Here is an 18,793-nt window from a genome sequence, read left to right as displayed (position 1 = left end):
TGACACAAGTGCAGGACCTGGCACTTGGCCTTATTAAACCTCATACAGTTGACCTTGGCTCATCGATCCAGCCTGCCCAGATCCCTCTGCAGAGCCCTCCTACCCTCCAGCAGATCAACACTCCCACCCAACTTGGTGTCACCTGCGAACTTACTGAGGGAGCACTCGGTCCCCTCATCCAGATCACTGATAAAGACATTAAACAGAAGTGAAACATACCTATAGGTATAAGACTGCATTGGACAATTTCTCTATCTATTTATGTCTTCCCTTCTCAGAATATCCATTCAAGTTATTTTGTGCCAACTCTGCTAATAAATTATATTATAAAGAATTTGATCTACCAGCATCTCCCTATTTCCTCCTCCTGGTTCATCTGCAGAATAGAAAAGATCACCTTAAACTAGAGATAAAAATGAACTTTAACAGGTCACAGGCACAAGATTTTATTGAAAGGCCAGTATACTGGAGTTTTTTAAAATCACATCTATAAATCACAGAATCACAGAATCATTAAGGTTGGAAAGGACCTTCAAGATCATCAAGTCTAACTGTTAACCCAACATCACCATGCCCACTACACCTTGTCCCAAAGCGCAACATCCACACGTTTTTTGAATACTTCAGTGATGGTGACTCCACCACTTCCCTGGGCAGCCTGTTCCAATGCTTGACCACTCTCTCGGTGAAGAAATTTTTCCTAATATCCAATCTAAACCTGCCCTGGTGCAACTTGAGGCCATTTCCTCACAAGCAACCCAAACCGTGCCCTGCCCAACAATTCATTATGGGGGGAAAAAAAAAAAAAGGACATCAAGACATCTAGCTCTCTTGTATCATTTATGGTTCTTCTTAGCAGTTTCCAGCAGATTTTAGTTCTCACCTCTACTGAGCTTTTTTCAAGTGATTGAATAGCTTTCCCTAAAGAATGAACTAGATTAACTCATTTAAAATGTCTTCACTTTCAGAAAAATATTTATTCCCATAAAAACTATCCTTTAAAGGCTGCATTCAGTTTGAGGACATAAAATACACAAAGAGCAGTGTAACACTGTTTGGGCACAGTCCCTGATTTCAACAAGTGTTGAAGCTGACAATTTGACTACACAAGTGGGCTTAATAGCAATGTGAAAGGTTATTACTTCTAATATTTAATTAAAACCACCATACTGAGAGTTAGACCAGAGGTATTTTAACTGCAGGATCACACGCCATCTTAAAAAATTCTATTAACGCTTAGGTACTGATGAACCTCACTAATTCAGAAGTGAGATGTTATGCTACCTTTAAAGACAGAGTCTTGGAATCAAAACCTAAAGTATTATTATCAGTAGTTTTGCCACCTTAATTTACAGAAGATAAAACATAACTGCAAATGATTAATATTGAAAAAAAAACAGTGCTAACTTGAAACAATTTAGATTTTAAGGCTGTTTACAATTTTTAAAAAAGTTCTAAATTTTACATCCTTGATATTTTAGAAAACAAAAAATCTTTGCAGTTATGAACTTCTAAGGCTCTGTATTGTCATGTCTAATTAAAGTTAACATTTGATTAGATACAAAAAGGCTTTTTTTATAGCAATTTACATTCTGTACCCAAAATACTACTATTTCAGAAGTCTTCCAGCATTTTTCTGCTTTTCACAATTGCCCACAAGATGGAGCAGCTAAGCTTTGATAAGCATACAGATTTTCGAAGGAGGGTGTGTGTGTGTGTGTGTGTATTACATTTATACATTAGCATGGTTCATATCATGTTCATCTCTCTATTTTAACAGAAACAGTGTCAGGCTGCATCTCCACAGATAAATGTTGAATGCAAGATGTAAGAATGACAGTGGTAGTTGCAAATCCAGTGCCTTTAATCTTTCTTTTAAGAAACAAAAAAGGAAACTTAAAGAACTCAAAAGATTTCAGTTAGTTATAGCAGAGACATGACAAAAGATCCTCCTTGTAGCTGCGCTTTCTCTGGTTCTGTGATGGAGAAGGAAGATATGCAACGTACTTGAAGCTTAGCTTTAAATAGAGCACAAAGTCTTATAATTATTGAGCGGGGTGGGCACCTTCATAAATCCAAACTTATTTGAAGTATAGTCCTTAGGGAAACAGAAACAATTTGCATAACAATAAGAAAATGTGCTGTTCAATGAGTATTTTGTTCACACTGAAATTTCATCTCACAGGGACTGAAGATCAGAGCTATGAAGAAAAAAATAAAATTAAGCTACTAGACTGGCTCTGTACCTTCATTTAGTAAGTTCATTCCATCCTGTTTCCCATCCTGTGAGTGACCTGGATCCAGAGAGGATTGAGAAAGACTAACTTCTGCTGAAAGTTGGTCCAGACTTTGAAAACTTTTCCTGCAAAGCAAATAATGTTTAGCAGTAACACATGTAACGATCTAAGTAGATACCTTCAATTCTCCTTAAAAAGTTTTCTAAAATAACTAGGTAGTTAATCTTTCTTCTCTTAAACACTCTATTTCATAGAACCATAGAATAGTTTGGGTTGGAAGGGACCTTTAAAGGCCATCTAGTCCAACCCCCTTGCAAGGAGCAGGGACATCTTGAACTAGATCAGGTGGCTCAGAGCCCTGTCCAACCTGACCTTGAATGCTTCCAGGGATGGGGCATCTACCACCTCTCTGGGCAACCTCTTCCAGTGTTTCACCACCCTCATTGTGAAAAATGTCTTCCTCAGATCTAGTCTAAATCTACTGTCTTTAATTTAAAACCATTACCCCTTGTCCTATCACTACAGGCCCTGCTAAAAGTTTGTCTCCAAGTCCTCTTTAAGTACTGCAAGTGGAAGGCTGCAATAAGGTCTCCCTGGAGCCTTCTCTTCTCCAGGCTGAACAACCTCAACTCTCTCAGCCTTTCTTCTGTTTTTTCCTAAAGCAATGATGACTTTTTTTTTTTTTTTTAATTAATCCAAAGGAAGGAAATTTTTATGGTATGTGAGAGAAACTGATTTTTTCTGCCAACTGATCCTTGTACATTGTAACAGGTAATTCCAATAGGATACATTTAAGGGCATGCTAAGGGAAATGTATAATTTTGAGTTTCCTTGTTCCTCTAAAGGTGAATCAAAATAAATAGTCAACTTACTCATCCCATTCTTGATTGTGCTTTCTATAGAGTAGAGTGTCCAAGGCCACAGCATTGACATCCAGAGCTCCTGGGGAAGGCCACTGATTGGTGAGGTGAGTAGTTAATTCTTGTCTTGATCTCAAGTCATTATTCTTCAGCACAGTTCTGTGAATTCAAAAAGCAGTAAATCTCAGTCTATTAAATGCAATTCCTCAAAGTACAGAAAGAAAACCAGGACAAATAATCCTGACCAGGATGTTGTTATACTTTGAATGACCAACAGATTGCAATTTTCATAAAGCATCTTAAACTGTTCATTTTTCCTCGGGAAAGCATCTTTTAAACCTATTGAGAAGCAGTTAGGAACAAAGTTGAAATTAGAATCTTTCTGCAAAAGCAATAAAAAAGCAACTGCATTCTAAAGTTTCTTTCTGCCAGCATGATGGTAATTAACAGTCCAACTATTTGCAAACCAACTATGGGAACGTGATGTCCTCATGTCCTGTGTCCCCCTGCAATATTTTTTGCAGTTTGATCACACTCCCTTCCCCCACCAATACTTTTGCAGAATAAACTAAAAACCAGACATGTTAATTCCACTATATGCTTCCAGGTAAAATATAACACATAGCTATTCCGTTTTCTACCACCTTACAGTTTATAGTGATTTATTTTTTAAATTACAGAAAATGTGTTAACTGAGTACCTTACATGTTCAAATTAGTTTTGCCTCGTATTCCTGTGAAACAGACTGGTATTCTAAAATTCTGGAAATGAGGAAGCTAATATGCCAATATTGGAAATCATCTGCCAAAAGTCAAGTGTAAGTAAAGTACATGGTTCTTCAGGCTCCAAGACAGGATCAACCTTTTTCCAATAGTACAAGGCAACCTCCAACCTACCCTTATACTGCTGTAGAGTAACTCTAGAAACAGAAGTAATATTGCTTGTTAACCCATAAATCCTCCAATCCATGAAATACTAGGCAACAGTAAAATGCTGCTTTACAACAAGTTTGACTATCTCTGGCCTGAAGTAAATGGCTAATGTTACATATCTCCATGCCAAATGTACTCAGGAGTTCAAAGCCAAATGCCATGTTGTTATCTGAAATGCCAAACTGCATAGCAAATTAAATAACTATTCACGGTACACATACATTTATGTGAATTCACAGATAACATTGTCAACAGGTCTGTTTTTATAGTCCAGTTTTTATTCTGGTGGTATCTGAACTGTTTAGACAAGAACCTCAGTAAGGGCACATAATGCCATTCAAAGAGCCAAAATTCCCCACAAAACAAGGTAAGACAATAGCAAGTTCTGTAAGGAATTTTTAGCAGCTGAGTTTGAGAGAGAAGACATGCACAGCAATTTTGCAAGAGAAGGTGGTGAAGGACCACAGTGACCAAAATTATTTTCAAGAAATTTTTCTCAAGATGACAAATTCCCCCAGCATTCATGCAAGTAAACAATCATCTTTTCTACCCTGGGACCTCCTCTCTCACCCTCCTCTCTAAGGGGTCTGTAGGAATAACCACTTTGTTAACACAAAGCTCTCAATAATTTCAAATGTCCTGTATGGCATTCGCTTCCCCATGTAATTCCCCTAATCCCATGGGGTATATCAAGCTTTAAACAGGTCTGCTAAAGGCTTGTTGGTTTGAGGAAACTGAAACAGTGATTTAGCAAGTTCTTATGAGAACTTCTTATTCAGAAGGACTTCTTGTATGGTTTCATAGAAGTTTCATAACAGGACACAGTTTATGCTACCAACTATGCACACAGTAACTAAATGCAAATTCATACACATATAACACGTATGTGTACATTCCCATTTGGACAACTCCTATATGTTATCACCACACAACTCAGCAGCAGTCTTAAGTTATTAATAAATAAACATGCTGAGCAAAGACGGCAAAACCACACACCTACAGGCAAGTTGCTAATAGTGGAATTTTGGCATTTTACACAAGTTTCTATATTGAGGCTTTTCCCACAAATCTTTACGCTATAGTAACCTGAAATTTCACCCTTTCTGTTTGGACAAAGAAATTCTGAAAGAAAGCCTAACCAAACTGCTGCAGGGATTTTAGCATAACAACATTTAAAGGCAGTTCCAGTAGATCACTACTTAAACCACTCCACCATGCTCAGAAAGAAAACCAAGCATCAAGTAGGATACAGAAGTAACTGTTCTGCTCTTAAAACTTCTATGCTTTTACTCTGAATCTTTAAAAATATGTAAAAATAACCAAAATTAATATATAAAGCAGTCCAAATACAGTATTCAATATATATAAAATAGCAGTATAGACAATAGGAAGTCAGGCAAAATATTCACAGCAGGTGCTGGTAGTTGCCATTGTTTTTTTCAGCCTTGTAGATTATTTAGCTGTTTGCTCTCTTCCAGCCATTTTTAAAGTATCATGAGATTCCACTGCAGCAAAGACTTATTAAAGGCACTGCTTGCAAACGGCAATTCTCTCAAGACAAAGGCAATATCAATTTATGCATATTAACCAGAATTTTAAGTGTCAAAGTATTAAACTGCACAGAATCACAGAATCATTTAGGTTGGAAAAGACCCTTAAGATCATTGAGTCCAACCGTTAACCTAACACTGCCAAGTCCACCACAAAACCACATCCCTAAGCACCACATCTACACAGCATACATCATCCTCAAACTCTTAATCACCATGAGGCAAAAATGATCCTGCTACAAATATTCAAAACTGGGAAAAGGAAAACAAATGGAGATAAAAGCATTTACTATAGAAAGGAGTTAAAAAGGAAGGAAATATGATCAAGTTGTAATGAAAAAAGCATACAGATTTCAAAACAATGTGAAAAAATGCTGCACAAGATTACTGAGTGCTGTCCTGCTCTTGGTCAGACAAGAGGAACTCTTTCTAGAAGTTAAGAGATCTTAAAAGACAGCAATTTATTTTACCCCAGGCAGACTGAATTTCTACCGTAGCACTCTTGTTCCTCAGAATGCGAACATCGTAACTAGTGCCAGCCAACTCTAGGCTGCCGTACTGCAGGGTTTGAAAGTAGAACTTTTCTTAATGATCACAATAAGTGCAATGAAGATTATGAGCTTTCCTCTACGTGTTTAGTGTCAGGCTGTTTAACCAAAAGAAGAATATCACTATTAAAACTTATTTATCTGCTAGCATAGCAAAATAAGTTTGGCGTATAAAAACTTACAGACAAAAAATAAGAATAAAGTCTTCACAGAGCAAAAATAAGAAATGAAGAACTGGTGGAGAGGTACAGATGGCAAATAGGGATATTAGTGAAATTTACAAGTTTCACAAAATATTCAAGAACAAAATGCAAAATTAGTGTTTTCTGTTATTTACGCACATATAAAAAAGGGAACTACTGAACTCTTTGGGCCTTGACTGGGAAATATTTTAATGTGTTACCAAAAGTTCACACAAAAATAATGTAATGTGATATATAAGCTTCTGTATAAAATGCTGGTCTGTAGTAAAACTTACTAAACTGGAATAGCCTAGGTACAAACAGAATTTATTCTGTTGCTTCTGTGCCTGAGAATGAACCATTGGCAAGAAACACAAACTGAAAACCAGAATGACCTGAATGCCTGTAAACCAAGACTCAAAGCCTAGATTTTATGAAGGATATTACCTGATAACTTATAAGCATAACTTATATGGAACAAAATCCATAATATATAATAAGAATAACACCAAAGATAACAAAGTATGCAGTTCTATTTTTAAATAAAATTCAATAAAATACTGTTCTATCTGTTTTGTAGCTGTGATGATTTAAGGATGATACAAAATAAGGTTTGCAGACAATATGTTAAGCCATTTAATACAGGAGTAAAAGCAAGGACATTCCAAAAAGGGAAGAGGAAAAGTACAAGAGACAAAAGGGTCTACTATAGACAGAGACACAAAAGAAGAAAATACGATCAAGTTTGAGTGAAAACAAGCAAACACACACATACAACAAGCTGTTAACTCCTTTTCTTCCTGAAAGCCAAAAAGAAGATAAAAACAATGGCTTCTAAATGTAATCTCAAGAAGGTAGTTAGTACATGGAGAATACAGTGGATCTTAATAAGAGATTCTATGATTATTTCTTGAATTAAAAAGCAGTGTGTGAGATATGGCTGAATATGGTATCCTGGAATAACATGGTGAGACTGCAGAGTGCAGAAAGTTTTGTGTAGAGTAGGGAGAATATGCAAGAATTGATTATGAGAGGCAAGGGGTTAAACTGATTTATGGTACATCACCTAATCTAGGCATGAAAAAATTCTTGGTTGTCTGAAACCCTGTGAACTTCTCCCTTCCCCCCCACTAACTGGTATCTTCTCTACCTACAATCATTTCCATCTCTTTATAATCATGTTAGCAAAAAGTAGCAGAAGCTCTCTTTTGTGATCTGCAGAATGAAAACAATTATTTTTCTCCTGCTCTCAATATTTGTGCCCTAAGCAGTCCTCCCACCAACAAATATTTTTATAAGATAACTTCATATTGCGTTTAAAGTTCTGAAAAACATTAAAAAAAAATCAAGAAATACTGAAGAGATGGCAGGCAGAGACAGAATATTTCTAATTCCTTTGGAAGTAATTGCTGAATTGCTATTTTCATACTGAAAATTGGTAAGGCAAACCCAGCAAAACCCGTGTTGGGATTTATTACAGGAGAGAGGGATTGGTGATGCTGGAGAAAAAAATTGCTTTTAAAATGATCAAATATCCTTTGCATTACTTCACAGCATAGATTTTTCCATGATGCACATATGTAAGAGAAGTATAATATACACTGTCTCCCCATGTTAGCCTAGGATACCCTGTTGAAGTTATGACCTTTAAATTGTGGGGTTTTTTTTCCTTAATGTGAAAAAAAAAAAAAAAGAAAGAAAAATTCCATACAAATTCAAAATACTACTGCAGCTAATAACTTGTTAGGAAAAACAAGCAGCAAAAGAGATGAGAACATAATCTTAATACTAGAATACATCATTAAAAACTAACAAATATTTGGCTTACATTTATATTTTTTGTTCTCTACATCAGGAACTGCTATTTAAATTAAGCTTCTCTGAGAAAACAACGAAAAGTATTCAGTGAAAACATCCTGCTAATGAATTCCTGCCTATTACAAAAGAATACTGATGATTCATTAACTAATCAATACAAACATACTCCCAAGTTCGGAATAAGTGTCTGCTTGAAGTACAGACACTTCGGATATGCTCTGTTCAGGCCTGCAAATTTACTTACTTTTATTCAAGAATAACAGCAACAGACAAAGTATTAACATCATGTTTATACAGCTATTCCCAGAAATGTCACTGCATGCTTCTGACTTTCAGTCCTTTAATTGTGTATTTAAGAAGTAGGGAGAAGTGGGATGAGTAAAGTCTTCCAATAATAAACATCCTTCTCCACTAGTGTTCACTGGCCCTGTCTTTGTCAGGTACTCTCCAGAATATTTACTTGCTGATTTCCCTAACTTATATTATTTTGAGATTTTTTTTCATGATTTATTATTTGGAGATTATTTACTAAGCATAAGCAGAATATCATTATGTATGGTACACACATAATAATAAAATGCAGTTGACAAATTACTGCTCATTTCCATCCCACAGTATGTTGCCCTTTCAGTTGTTCTGGTACAATCGTGTAGGAGCCACTCTCAAAGTGGATCATGAAAACAGTCAATTTACAACTGTTTGTTTTTTAAAGAAGGTTTTTTTTTTTTAATTTTTCATTCATAAGCTAACCCCACAAACAGTTCTGAGTGCACTAGCATCGCTTTTGGCAGCTCAGCTACCTCTCAAAAGGATATGAGATTACTCCTTTTAATAAACACATTATGTGTCTTCACTTATCTTGAAACTGTGACCTGACGTGATTTGCTTGTTCATAGTGTGGGATAGGGACAAAAAGACAGCCTGTACATGGGGTTCCTGCACAAAAAATGGAAATGATACACAAAGGTGACTACCTTTGGTCACTGACTATACGGTAACTATAACACCTCTGAGAATTTAAAAATAAATAAGTAAATAAAAATCAATCTCAAGTTTAGTCCAAGTTAATATAGAAAAGCCGTATCTTGGTAACCACATAAAATTTCTGGTCTCATTTCAGTTAGCTGGGATTTCCAGTTTCCCCAGATTCATGCTATCTGAAGCCTATTCTGATAAACTAATTCACACAGATTTTTTGTTTAATAAACAAAAAGTCAGTTCTGTTTCCAATTATACCTATGAAAAACCAGTAATTTCTTACCTCCAAGTTTAATTTCTCCAAATCCAGAAAATGCCAGTCCAGTTGGCAATTTGCCCTCCTACCAGCAGATGAAGACAGGAAATAAACCAAACAGACTAATTCCCTAAGAAAGGGAATTATATCAGATGAGTGCTCCAGTTCAAGAACTACCTGAGTAGTGAAAAGTAAAAGTGAAAATAAAAGCTTAAAAAAAAAATAAAAACATTTGAATAAGAAAGAACAAGCTTTAAAAACCTTATTTAGGACAGGAAATATGGAATGCAAACTCAAATTGATAGCATACATGAATATAACTAAAATCTGTAAGAGCAACTCTAAAATAAAAGGGAACTCTCAAATGGTCAGTACTGTAGCAAGACAGTGAGTTGTCTGGACTGGTATGTCATTGGACTTTGAGAAATTAGATTAGCAGGTATGAAAATGAGTTACTTACCAGTAGACTTTGATGCTGCAATATATCACCCCTCTCAGGTTTGTGCCCTGTGCACAGACACAGTATTCCCCAAATTTGATGCCAGAGCAGTTAGATCCCAGCAGACTTTCTAATGGCAGCCGCTGCAGTGAAAAAAAGCAGGCATGTCCTACTGCACCACGTTTTCTCACTCTTTCTGACTGGCCAACAGACCTTCGGGTGTAACAGCAACAGTACTACTTGTGCCACAGAACAAATCCCTGTGAAGCTTCTTCAGCAATGTTTTTAGTCCTCCTTTATTAGCTCCTGGAGATCTTGTGATATATCCTCCAGTAATAAAATTACTGTCATCTATTTTATACAGCCTTTGATCTCCTTGACCTTTGGAATAACTTGGATAAGTTTATATTGGCAGAAGTACTGGCAACTTGACTCTTGAGTAGTCTTCATTACAGTGGAAATTTTATTTCTGAATACAAACATCCAAAATGGATCAAAGCATACTACAATATGTTAACTTTGCATGTGCTCATTAAAATACTACTGCAGCACATGACTGACATCTCTTAGTGTCCTTGGACAAACAACCAGGCTGATTCATTTGAGGAGGATAACAGGCACAACACAACCAGTTTCCCCAGATAGTAGGTCTTGACTGAAAATACAAAAAATACTGAACTTGACTAGCAACCAAACTATTAAAAAAGTAAAGAGCAACTTTTATTTCTGCTCTTCAACTACCAGATCCTTTCTGCTGGAAGATGGACGACTCTTAGAAAACAGCTTTTTTTTGACAGATTATCAAATTTGTCTTTAGTAAATATTCTCTCAAAAAGAGCTTGTCATTCAAGGTTTTTTTTTTTCCATGCCAGTCATCTAAATACAAACTATCTGTCTATAGCTGAACTCCTTTTAAAAGAGCATTTCTATGTGGGTGGGGAGAAATATTAAATCAAGATCTTCCTTCAGAACAGATCAGGAAAACTTCAGTAAAATCAGTGATCTTCCCAATAATTTCTTTGCCGTTTTAACATGCTTCCCTTGAATTCAGTAAAAACAGCAATACCAACCGCAAAATGGTTGGGTAAAATTTGGGTTGACAGAACAACTGCTTTTTTAAACTTCCACTCATGTCTTAAGCCAGCAAGAGTTTCAGCAGAGATATCCAATATTATAAATGTAAGATGGATACTGTAAGTATTTGCCAAAACCAGCATATAAGCTCCTTCAGTATGCCGTGTTTCTAATTACAAAAAAGTGAATATGGGAACGTTGACTTACTTTGAAGGATAGAAGACTATGTTGGTTTAAAAAAAAAAAAAAATAGAAAAAAAAATGCAGCAAGCCATGAGCGATGTTAAGTTCTCCCTGGTAGCTGAATGGGAATTAATACCACTAGAAGACTACGCAAACAGTAAGACAGATCTTCAAAATCTAAAGTGACTGCAGAATGAAAAAAATGCAGGGCAAAAATCTGATCCAAAGGGACAAGGGGGAAAAAACTCCAAACAAACCCCCCCCCCACACGGAGAAAAGAACAGTAAGAAAGCAAGAAATGGGAAGAGAAAATAAATGGCAAATAAAAGTCTTTGCCAAGTGTAATTTGAGTTATAATTTGGATAACAAAATACTGAAAATTTTATTATTTTAAGTGGCTGCATAATAATATCTCAATGACAAACAGAAAAAGCACCAGTCTAAATCTCAACCACTTGCTATCCAAATAGAAAGGCAGCTAAAATAAAGGTTTCTTGCTCAAGAAATCAGGTAACTCACTACACTGTGTTTTCTTGGTTATAACTTCAGACATTTAACTTTTTCGATTTTAAGCCTTTCCAGAAATTATTTATATTGTGTTTTATTTTAATAAAACATTAAGAAAACCAGGACACAAAGTTGTAGCCTTAAAACTGGATTTCGAAGAAAGAAAAACAAGTTGTAGCCTATATTTACAAATATAATCCATAATTTAAAAAACCCAAACAACCCAAAACATTCCTGTGACTGTGTGTACGCACACTGACTACAACTCATCTTTCTTTTGGTAAACTATTTGTATTTTAGAGAAACTTTTAATTTTGTTTTGAAAGTATAAAATGGATTTTTCTATTTCTTTTTACTGGATGAAACTTAATTCTCAATCTGATTTATTTAAACCTATAAATATAGCCAAATGAAATTTAGGATAATTTAAATTTCAATTTCTTTTGTCTAAAGAATCTTAGCGAGATTGATACAGTGTATCAATGATAAAGTAATATCTCTGCACATACAGAACTAGCCTCTCCTCACCATTCTAACCTGGCACTATTCTTCTACCCTCACAAAAATGTTGTATTTTTATTATTTGTCATTTAAAGTCCATTTAAATGACAAATAATGGACTTTTTTATTATTTTGGTAATATAATAAATAAATATTTATTTATTATATAAATATATAATTATATATTATTTCAATTTTGGTATTGAACTTCATGTAACTTGCATTAAATATATTAGAAGAATGTAAAAATAACTTTTGTTCAACTCTTCTAATTTATGTATAAACACTATCAAATACTAGCTTTTCCCATCAGTATCTTCCATAATATAGAAGCAAATCTACAGTAAATGTATATGAGGGTTAAGAAATAAAGCAAGAAAAAGTGGGACGCTCAGAAGCAAATGGTAATGCAAGTTCATTTATCTAAATGAGTAAAACATGAAGAGATCAAATTCAGTCTCTATGATCGTGCTACAGGAGGTAATGATCATGCACCGTGATTGACTTACCCTATTTTTTAGCTGATGTTCTCTATTCCCTCCATTCACAGTGAGTATCAAGTTATTCAAACCCTTCTATGAAACCAAAGCCTCAGGTTCACCTGTTCTAGACATGAGATACTGATCTTCTGCCACAGTTCAGGTAAGTTCAGGTACTATTAACAGAGGAAGAAACTCCATGATCCATACAATATGCTTTCCTATTGGGAATGCTCGTCATTTGCAACTCATTGCACTGAGGCCCTGAAAGGTTCAATACTTCTCATTATTGTTTCGAAAGGCCTTACTTCCCCTGGTCTCAACCTTGCAATTCCACATTGGATAAAAATTCTGGAATTTGGAATGCATGAAGTGCTAACCCAAGTCACTTAAAGCTTTCTTGCTTGCTACTTTTATGCAATGCCTTTATCTACGGCAGTGTAGCTATGGGAGAAAAGAGGAAGGATGCCACTATAAAAACAGATTTTAGCATTACACACTAGAGACACAGAGAAGGGGACACATTGCCATGCTAATGTCATTACGTATGCAAAATAGTCAAAGGAACCCATGATTCTCGAACCGACAAAGGAGACAGCACCCCCCCCAAAAAAAAAAAAAGGAAAAGGAAAAGAGAGAGGAGAGACTCCCTACAAATATAAGTATTTTTCACTTTGGAGTCAGCCAGCATTTTGCTGTAAATATACCAACACTTCTTGTCCTTGAAGACACCAATAACTTCAAAAGCTTTCAACTTTTTTTTAAAAAAAGGTTTATTTCAATATAAACTTTTTAAATCCCTCTTTCAAAAGTTCAGAATGAGAAATTAAAATATGAGGGTTTAAAAATAAAACCCTCCTTATCTGCTGCATCTTGTAGAGTAAGTGCTTTTCTCCAGGCTGCTATCAATCCAGAAACTTTTCACTTCCTGCTGTGCAGTAAACCCATGCAATTCTTCTGGATTCTAGGAATAGCGTGTTCTCTGTCATGTTGGAGGCTTGGCTGCAATTTTTTTTAATTCTACGTATTTCTTTGCTGTGCCTCACTCTGTATGCTCTACTCTGAATTGCAGGAGTCTGTCTGTCTATGTACTATGCCCAGCTGAACTTTTCCTATTATACTTTTAAGAAAAAAGGAAATTCCCGTGTCTTCACAGGTTTCTGCCTCACTGAAAAAAGAACTTTCCTTCTTGCTGTCTATCCACACCTTTGTAAAACAGGAGTACAATATTGCAGCATACTTAAAAAGACAGAATTCCACAAAAATAAAATCCAAAACACTGCATAAGCAAAACAGTTTTAACATCTGTCAAAATATGCATTTTTTTCTATGCTGTCTTAAAAAAAAAAAAAAAAAAAGTACAGACAAGTTGAGAAAAGAAGATGCTGAAAACAGACCAGACTGCCATACTAAGGATTTAAAACTGCTATGGCAAACTTGAGGGAGACAGAGGACATACAGGAAACATTACAAATAAAAGCGTGGCTAATGCGAATTACGGTTTGATAGCAAGGATCCATGAAAGCTTTAAAAGGAAAGAAGGATTAGTATTCTCAGTTTTGACATTCTAGGAAAGAAATTCACCATGAAGATCAAACATTGAATTTTAATCTCCCAGTTCCTTCCAGTGAGAAAATAAAGCAGCTATAACAAATTGGATTTACTGTACTTATGCAGTTGAAGAATTCAGTTTCTTAAAAAAAAAGTCTTACAAAAGGACTATCTGAAAATGAAGGTAAAGTGCTAAAAAAGTGATCCAGCTTTCCTATTTCTCCAGATGATTTAGCTTTTAAGCAAGGATTACAAAGCCAGGCAACCACATTTAAAGTTTTACTCACAAGGAGACACAAAACACAGGCTAACTTTCAAAGCCTTTGCTCACAGCCTTCTGCTTCTGTTTCCTTGGACAAGCTTTTCTCTGCTTCGTCCCTGGCAGCACAGTTACAGCCTACATCCTCCACAACTTTTTTGCGTTCATTGGTGACCCTCCCCTGCCTGCTTCCAGGCAGAGTACTTGTGGCAGCACTCTGAAAGTTCTAGTGCATTTACAAACAGAATTTGACAAAGTGAGGAAAAGCATGGATAACTATCTTCATAAGGAAGTTTTTTAACCAAATGGGGCATAATCAATCTTTGGAAAGTAATCATCTTTTCTACAAAGAATATAGTAAATCTTCCTTTAAGTATTCCATAATAGATCTGACAGGACAGTATTTGAAACAGAGCAGCTTATTCAGCCTGGACTTAAACATGTATGAATTTACTCTGGCATGCTGCTCCCCTCGAGCTAGTGTGGATATGTTCAGGTGCTGCTGAGAATGAGCTGATGGACTTCTCTGAAAGGCAAGGATGCATTAGCCTGACCTCAGTGAAGTGCTAACATAGGGAAAAACGGCTCTGTGGACAGTACCCTAACAGTCAATGCCTGGAAAAGAGTGACACATAAGTGACAGGCTGTGTACGACTCAGGAGTGGAAACATATATAGAACATTTACTGTAACGAAGGAGTGTCACTGAAATAAACGGTCTCTCAGGGTTGCAACAAAACTGTCATTTCCTCTCTTTACAAAGACATTTGTATTATCCAGATAGGAACTGCAGTATTGCTGGATCTATCAGACAGCTGTGTTAAAACATTAAGAATGGAGTACAAGCACTGTTTGGGCCTTCAAAAGACTGATCAGTTCTGAAGTAACAGCCAAATTAAATAAATCTAGCTTTATGATTTGCTAAAAACATACAAAAAATTCTTAATTACACAGACAAGCTTAATGCAATGTAAGACGTGAGTGTCCCTACAGTTTAATGTGAGTCTTATTTCTGTCATAACCAAAGATAGAATTTCAAACACATTAGAGTTTCCTTGACTTTCCTTTTCTCCACATGCTCCACCACAAAACACCCAAACAAGACTGGGATAAAGGAGGAAACAGCAGAAGGAGATAAAAAAAGGAGCAGTATAAAATATATTTATATTTTATATAAATAATATATTTATAAATATATTTAGCCACTAAATCCACGAAATACATTTTCAATACATGTGATAAATTAAAAAAAAAAAAACTTAAATTGCACCAGTTGGGACCAAGGGTCTGTAACATCTTACACCAGGGCCACCAGCCTGAAAACCTGAAAAATACCTTAGGAGGAAATCCATGTTGGTAAACATTATGCAAATAATATTGTAATTTCAACAAAAACTCACAGCACAAGAAAAAAAATTTAAAGCATTTGAGTTTTTTTAACCTTTGTATAAAGTGCTTTTCTTTTTCCTTATCAGTTTATTTAGAGAGATTTTTTTGTTAAAGCGATTAGCTTTGATAACATGAGTGACTCACTATGCAGCAGATGAGTCACTATTCAGGAAATTGATGGAATCTCTTGTAATCATACATCAATATTTAACAATCTATAAATATCAACTTAAGATGCAGAATCTGAACTTTAAAGTAACAAAGATAGCAGAGTTTGCCTTAGACACAGGTAGTGTGTAAGCCAAACGAAAGACTAAGAATCACCCTGAGGGGAAAAAAGCCTGTTTAAGCTGAGATAGAATTTTAATTCAAGGATGTTGTGGGGCACATGGTTCCAGATTTTGCCCAGTCACTTTTTTGACTGAGCTAATTAGTCCTTCAAGGCAAGTCTCCAAAGTGGGGCGTGTAGTACAATCCTTTGGGGATGGAAAGAAAATACTTTTTGTACTGTTAATAGATGAAAACAACAAAAAAAAGTGTTTAATTCATCTTTATCTTATCCTTTTTAATTTTTATCTTCATGTATGTTTGGTGATGTACATAATATATTAGTACAGTAGTACATGTATATAATTTATAAATAAATAAATAAACCTATATTAGGGGGTGTGCTCAGAATTTTTTTACTGATGGTGTGCACAATCAAATGTCTCTCTGCTCCAAGAGACATTCAACACTTCCTTGCAGGACTTTAAAGGAGGAAGAAATGGCTGCCTCTCTGAGTTTTGAATACTACAGGATATGGTTCCTTGATGATTTGGGATCCCTCTCCAATCACATTTTGAATGTTATGGAATCCAAACTGTTTTCTTCAGTTAGGAATGCCATGGATCACAGGCTTCTCTTGGCTGTCCTCCTGTTATTTTTAAACACTTTAAGACCTTAAGAACTGCCCCACGCTCACTATAAAAATACACTTTCTATAGAAGAGTAGAGCCAAAAGCACTGTTCCCTAATGTTCAACTACAACAAGTCCTAGGCAAAAACACGTCCCAGTGACAGCAAACACTTCTGAAGAAAGCAAATCAAAGCTACAATATGCCTCATCATTATTACAATTAACACATATCACTAGGCAATCACTTCATCTGGAGATGCTGAAAGTGTGGTAAAAGAGCAAGCTGTTCTTAGAATAGAACAGAAAGGTTCCAGTTTGAAAAGACTTAAAACAATCATCTAGTCCAATTGCAAGATCACTTCAGGGCTGATCAAAAGTTAACGCATGTTATTAAGGGCATTGTCCAAATGCCTCCTGAACACTGACAGACGTGGGGCATCGATCACCTCTCTAGGAAGCCTGTTCCAGTGTTTGACCACCCTCTCAGTACAGAAATGTTTCCTAATGTCCAGTCTGAACCTTCTCCTTGATCTGCTGTGCATTAGTTTAAACATGTCTGACTGATGATCAGGTGGTCTATTGCAGTTTCACTTTTCTAGCTTGATTTGCCATCAGACAACTGCCAGCAAAGTGAGATGTCCAATCCCCAGATGGGTGGGCATATTACTAAGAAAACCGATTACGTTGAAAGACAAAAAAAAAATGTTACTCTTTTGTGAATGACTAATTTGATACATTTTCAGCTTCACTGTTTTAGAGATATTGGTCTTCACAAGATCCGTGAAATTGCTTTTCAATAAATTGAAAATTGTTCATTGTAGTTTGGATACTCAAACATGTGAGACAAAGTTAAAAATACTGAAAACTGTAGAACATTAAGTTTTTCACAGCAGCTGTAAAACAAAAATTACTTCCAAGTTTCTCCAATCGCCTATCTCCACATTTATTTCATGCTTTACAGAAAAACTGCCTTATTAAATGTGAATATGGAAAAGTTTCTCTGTAGGTAATATAATTTATAACTGAAGGCCTTGTTGATCGCTAGGTGTTATCTGTTTTCCAAGTCAGCAACAATAACAACATATACATAAAGTCAGATCTCTATTCCCCACTCCCCCTTTTTTTTGAAGAGGAAAGGAGGCAGGCAGGCAGACTCAGATTCTGCCCAAATCCACTGAGAACATATAAAACATTTTGACATACATGCCTGTGAAATACCTTTTTGGAAATATAAACAAATACTTACTCAACAGAAGTTTAAAGCAGTAGAACTTGCTACCTTAACAACAACAGCTAGTGGAATAGAAAACCATCATTAAAAAGAAAATAGAGAATGTTTATTTATAAGTTTCCATTACACAGCAAATGATCATAAATCAGATCTCAAAGTGTTTTACAAACAGTAATGTAATATGCCTTGGGCAGGATTACAATCCCAACTTGCTCTTAGCTGCTGGTAAAGAATTCAAAAAGATTACAGTATACATTCACGCTTCAAAATGCTACTAATGGTAGGGGAGCAAAACACTAAGATTTGGAATTCCATGAACACCATTCTAAAACAGCTGGGCCATAAAAACTCACGCCTCATTACAGACACATTAGTGATACAACATATTCTGCTGTCAGGTCACCCTTGGTCAGAATAACAAAAAAAAAAAAGAAAAAAAAAACCCCCCCCCCCCCCCCAAAACCCCAGAAAAACAAGTATGAAAGAATGATTAAAAGATGGCAATTAGAACTGGTGTGCAGCATCAGAAACCTGATGCTAGGAATATTTCTTCCTTTCCCCATCCCCAGTTAGGAACTATGAGTTCCTAACACACTTCAAGAAGAGTTCATCTGACAGGCATGCTACACTCACAGCAAATACCTTTCTCTCAAAAAATCTAGTGTAGTACAGGCTCCTGACTGCAGTATCTCATAAACAGCTATACAACAACACAGTGTCAAGATACAACAGAAACTGCTCCACAATTTGAGCCTTTACATAAGCAAGCCAGCAAACAAAATCAACCCCCAAAGACTGAGGTCTTTATAACAATCTGACTGCATATAGCTTAGCTAAAAATTAACAGCAGGTCTTAACGTTCAAAACCTCCTCCCCAGCGGCTCCCCCCCCCCCCCCAAAACCACGGGGGCCCAAGAGCAAT

The 18,793-nt window shown here is 35.9% G+C and overlaps 1 protein-coding gene across 1 annotated transcript in view; it reads right to left on the bottom strand.

Moving 5' to 3' along the window:
• Positions 1–18,793, bottom strand: part of RUNDC3B (RUN domain containing 3B) — a gene marked incomplete at its 5' end in the record, with an annotated part of 47,166 nt that overhangs the window by 1,834 nt on the left and 26,539 nt on the right. Inside the window, 2 exons of the mRNA XM_010281973.1 lie at positions 2,247–2,362; positions 3,110–3,256. Of these exons, the coding sequence (XP_010280275.1) occupies positions 2,247–2,362; positions 3,110–3,256 (263 nt within the window). The remainder of the gene's footprint in view (positions 1–2,246; positions 2,363–3,109; positions 3,257–18,793) is intronic.

This window comes from Phaethon lepturus, unplaced genomic scaffold (genome assembly GCF_000687285.1).
Source record: "Phaethon lepturus isolate BGI_N335 unplaced genomic scaffold, ASM68728v1 scaffold15692, whole genome shotgun sequence".
Lineage (NCBI taxonomy): Eukaryota > Metazoa > Chordata > Aves > Phaethontiformes > Phaethontidae > Phaethon > Phaethon lepturus.
This window is presented reverse-complemented; position numbering and strand designations above follow the sequence as displayed.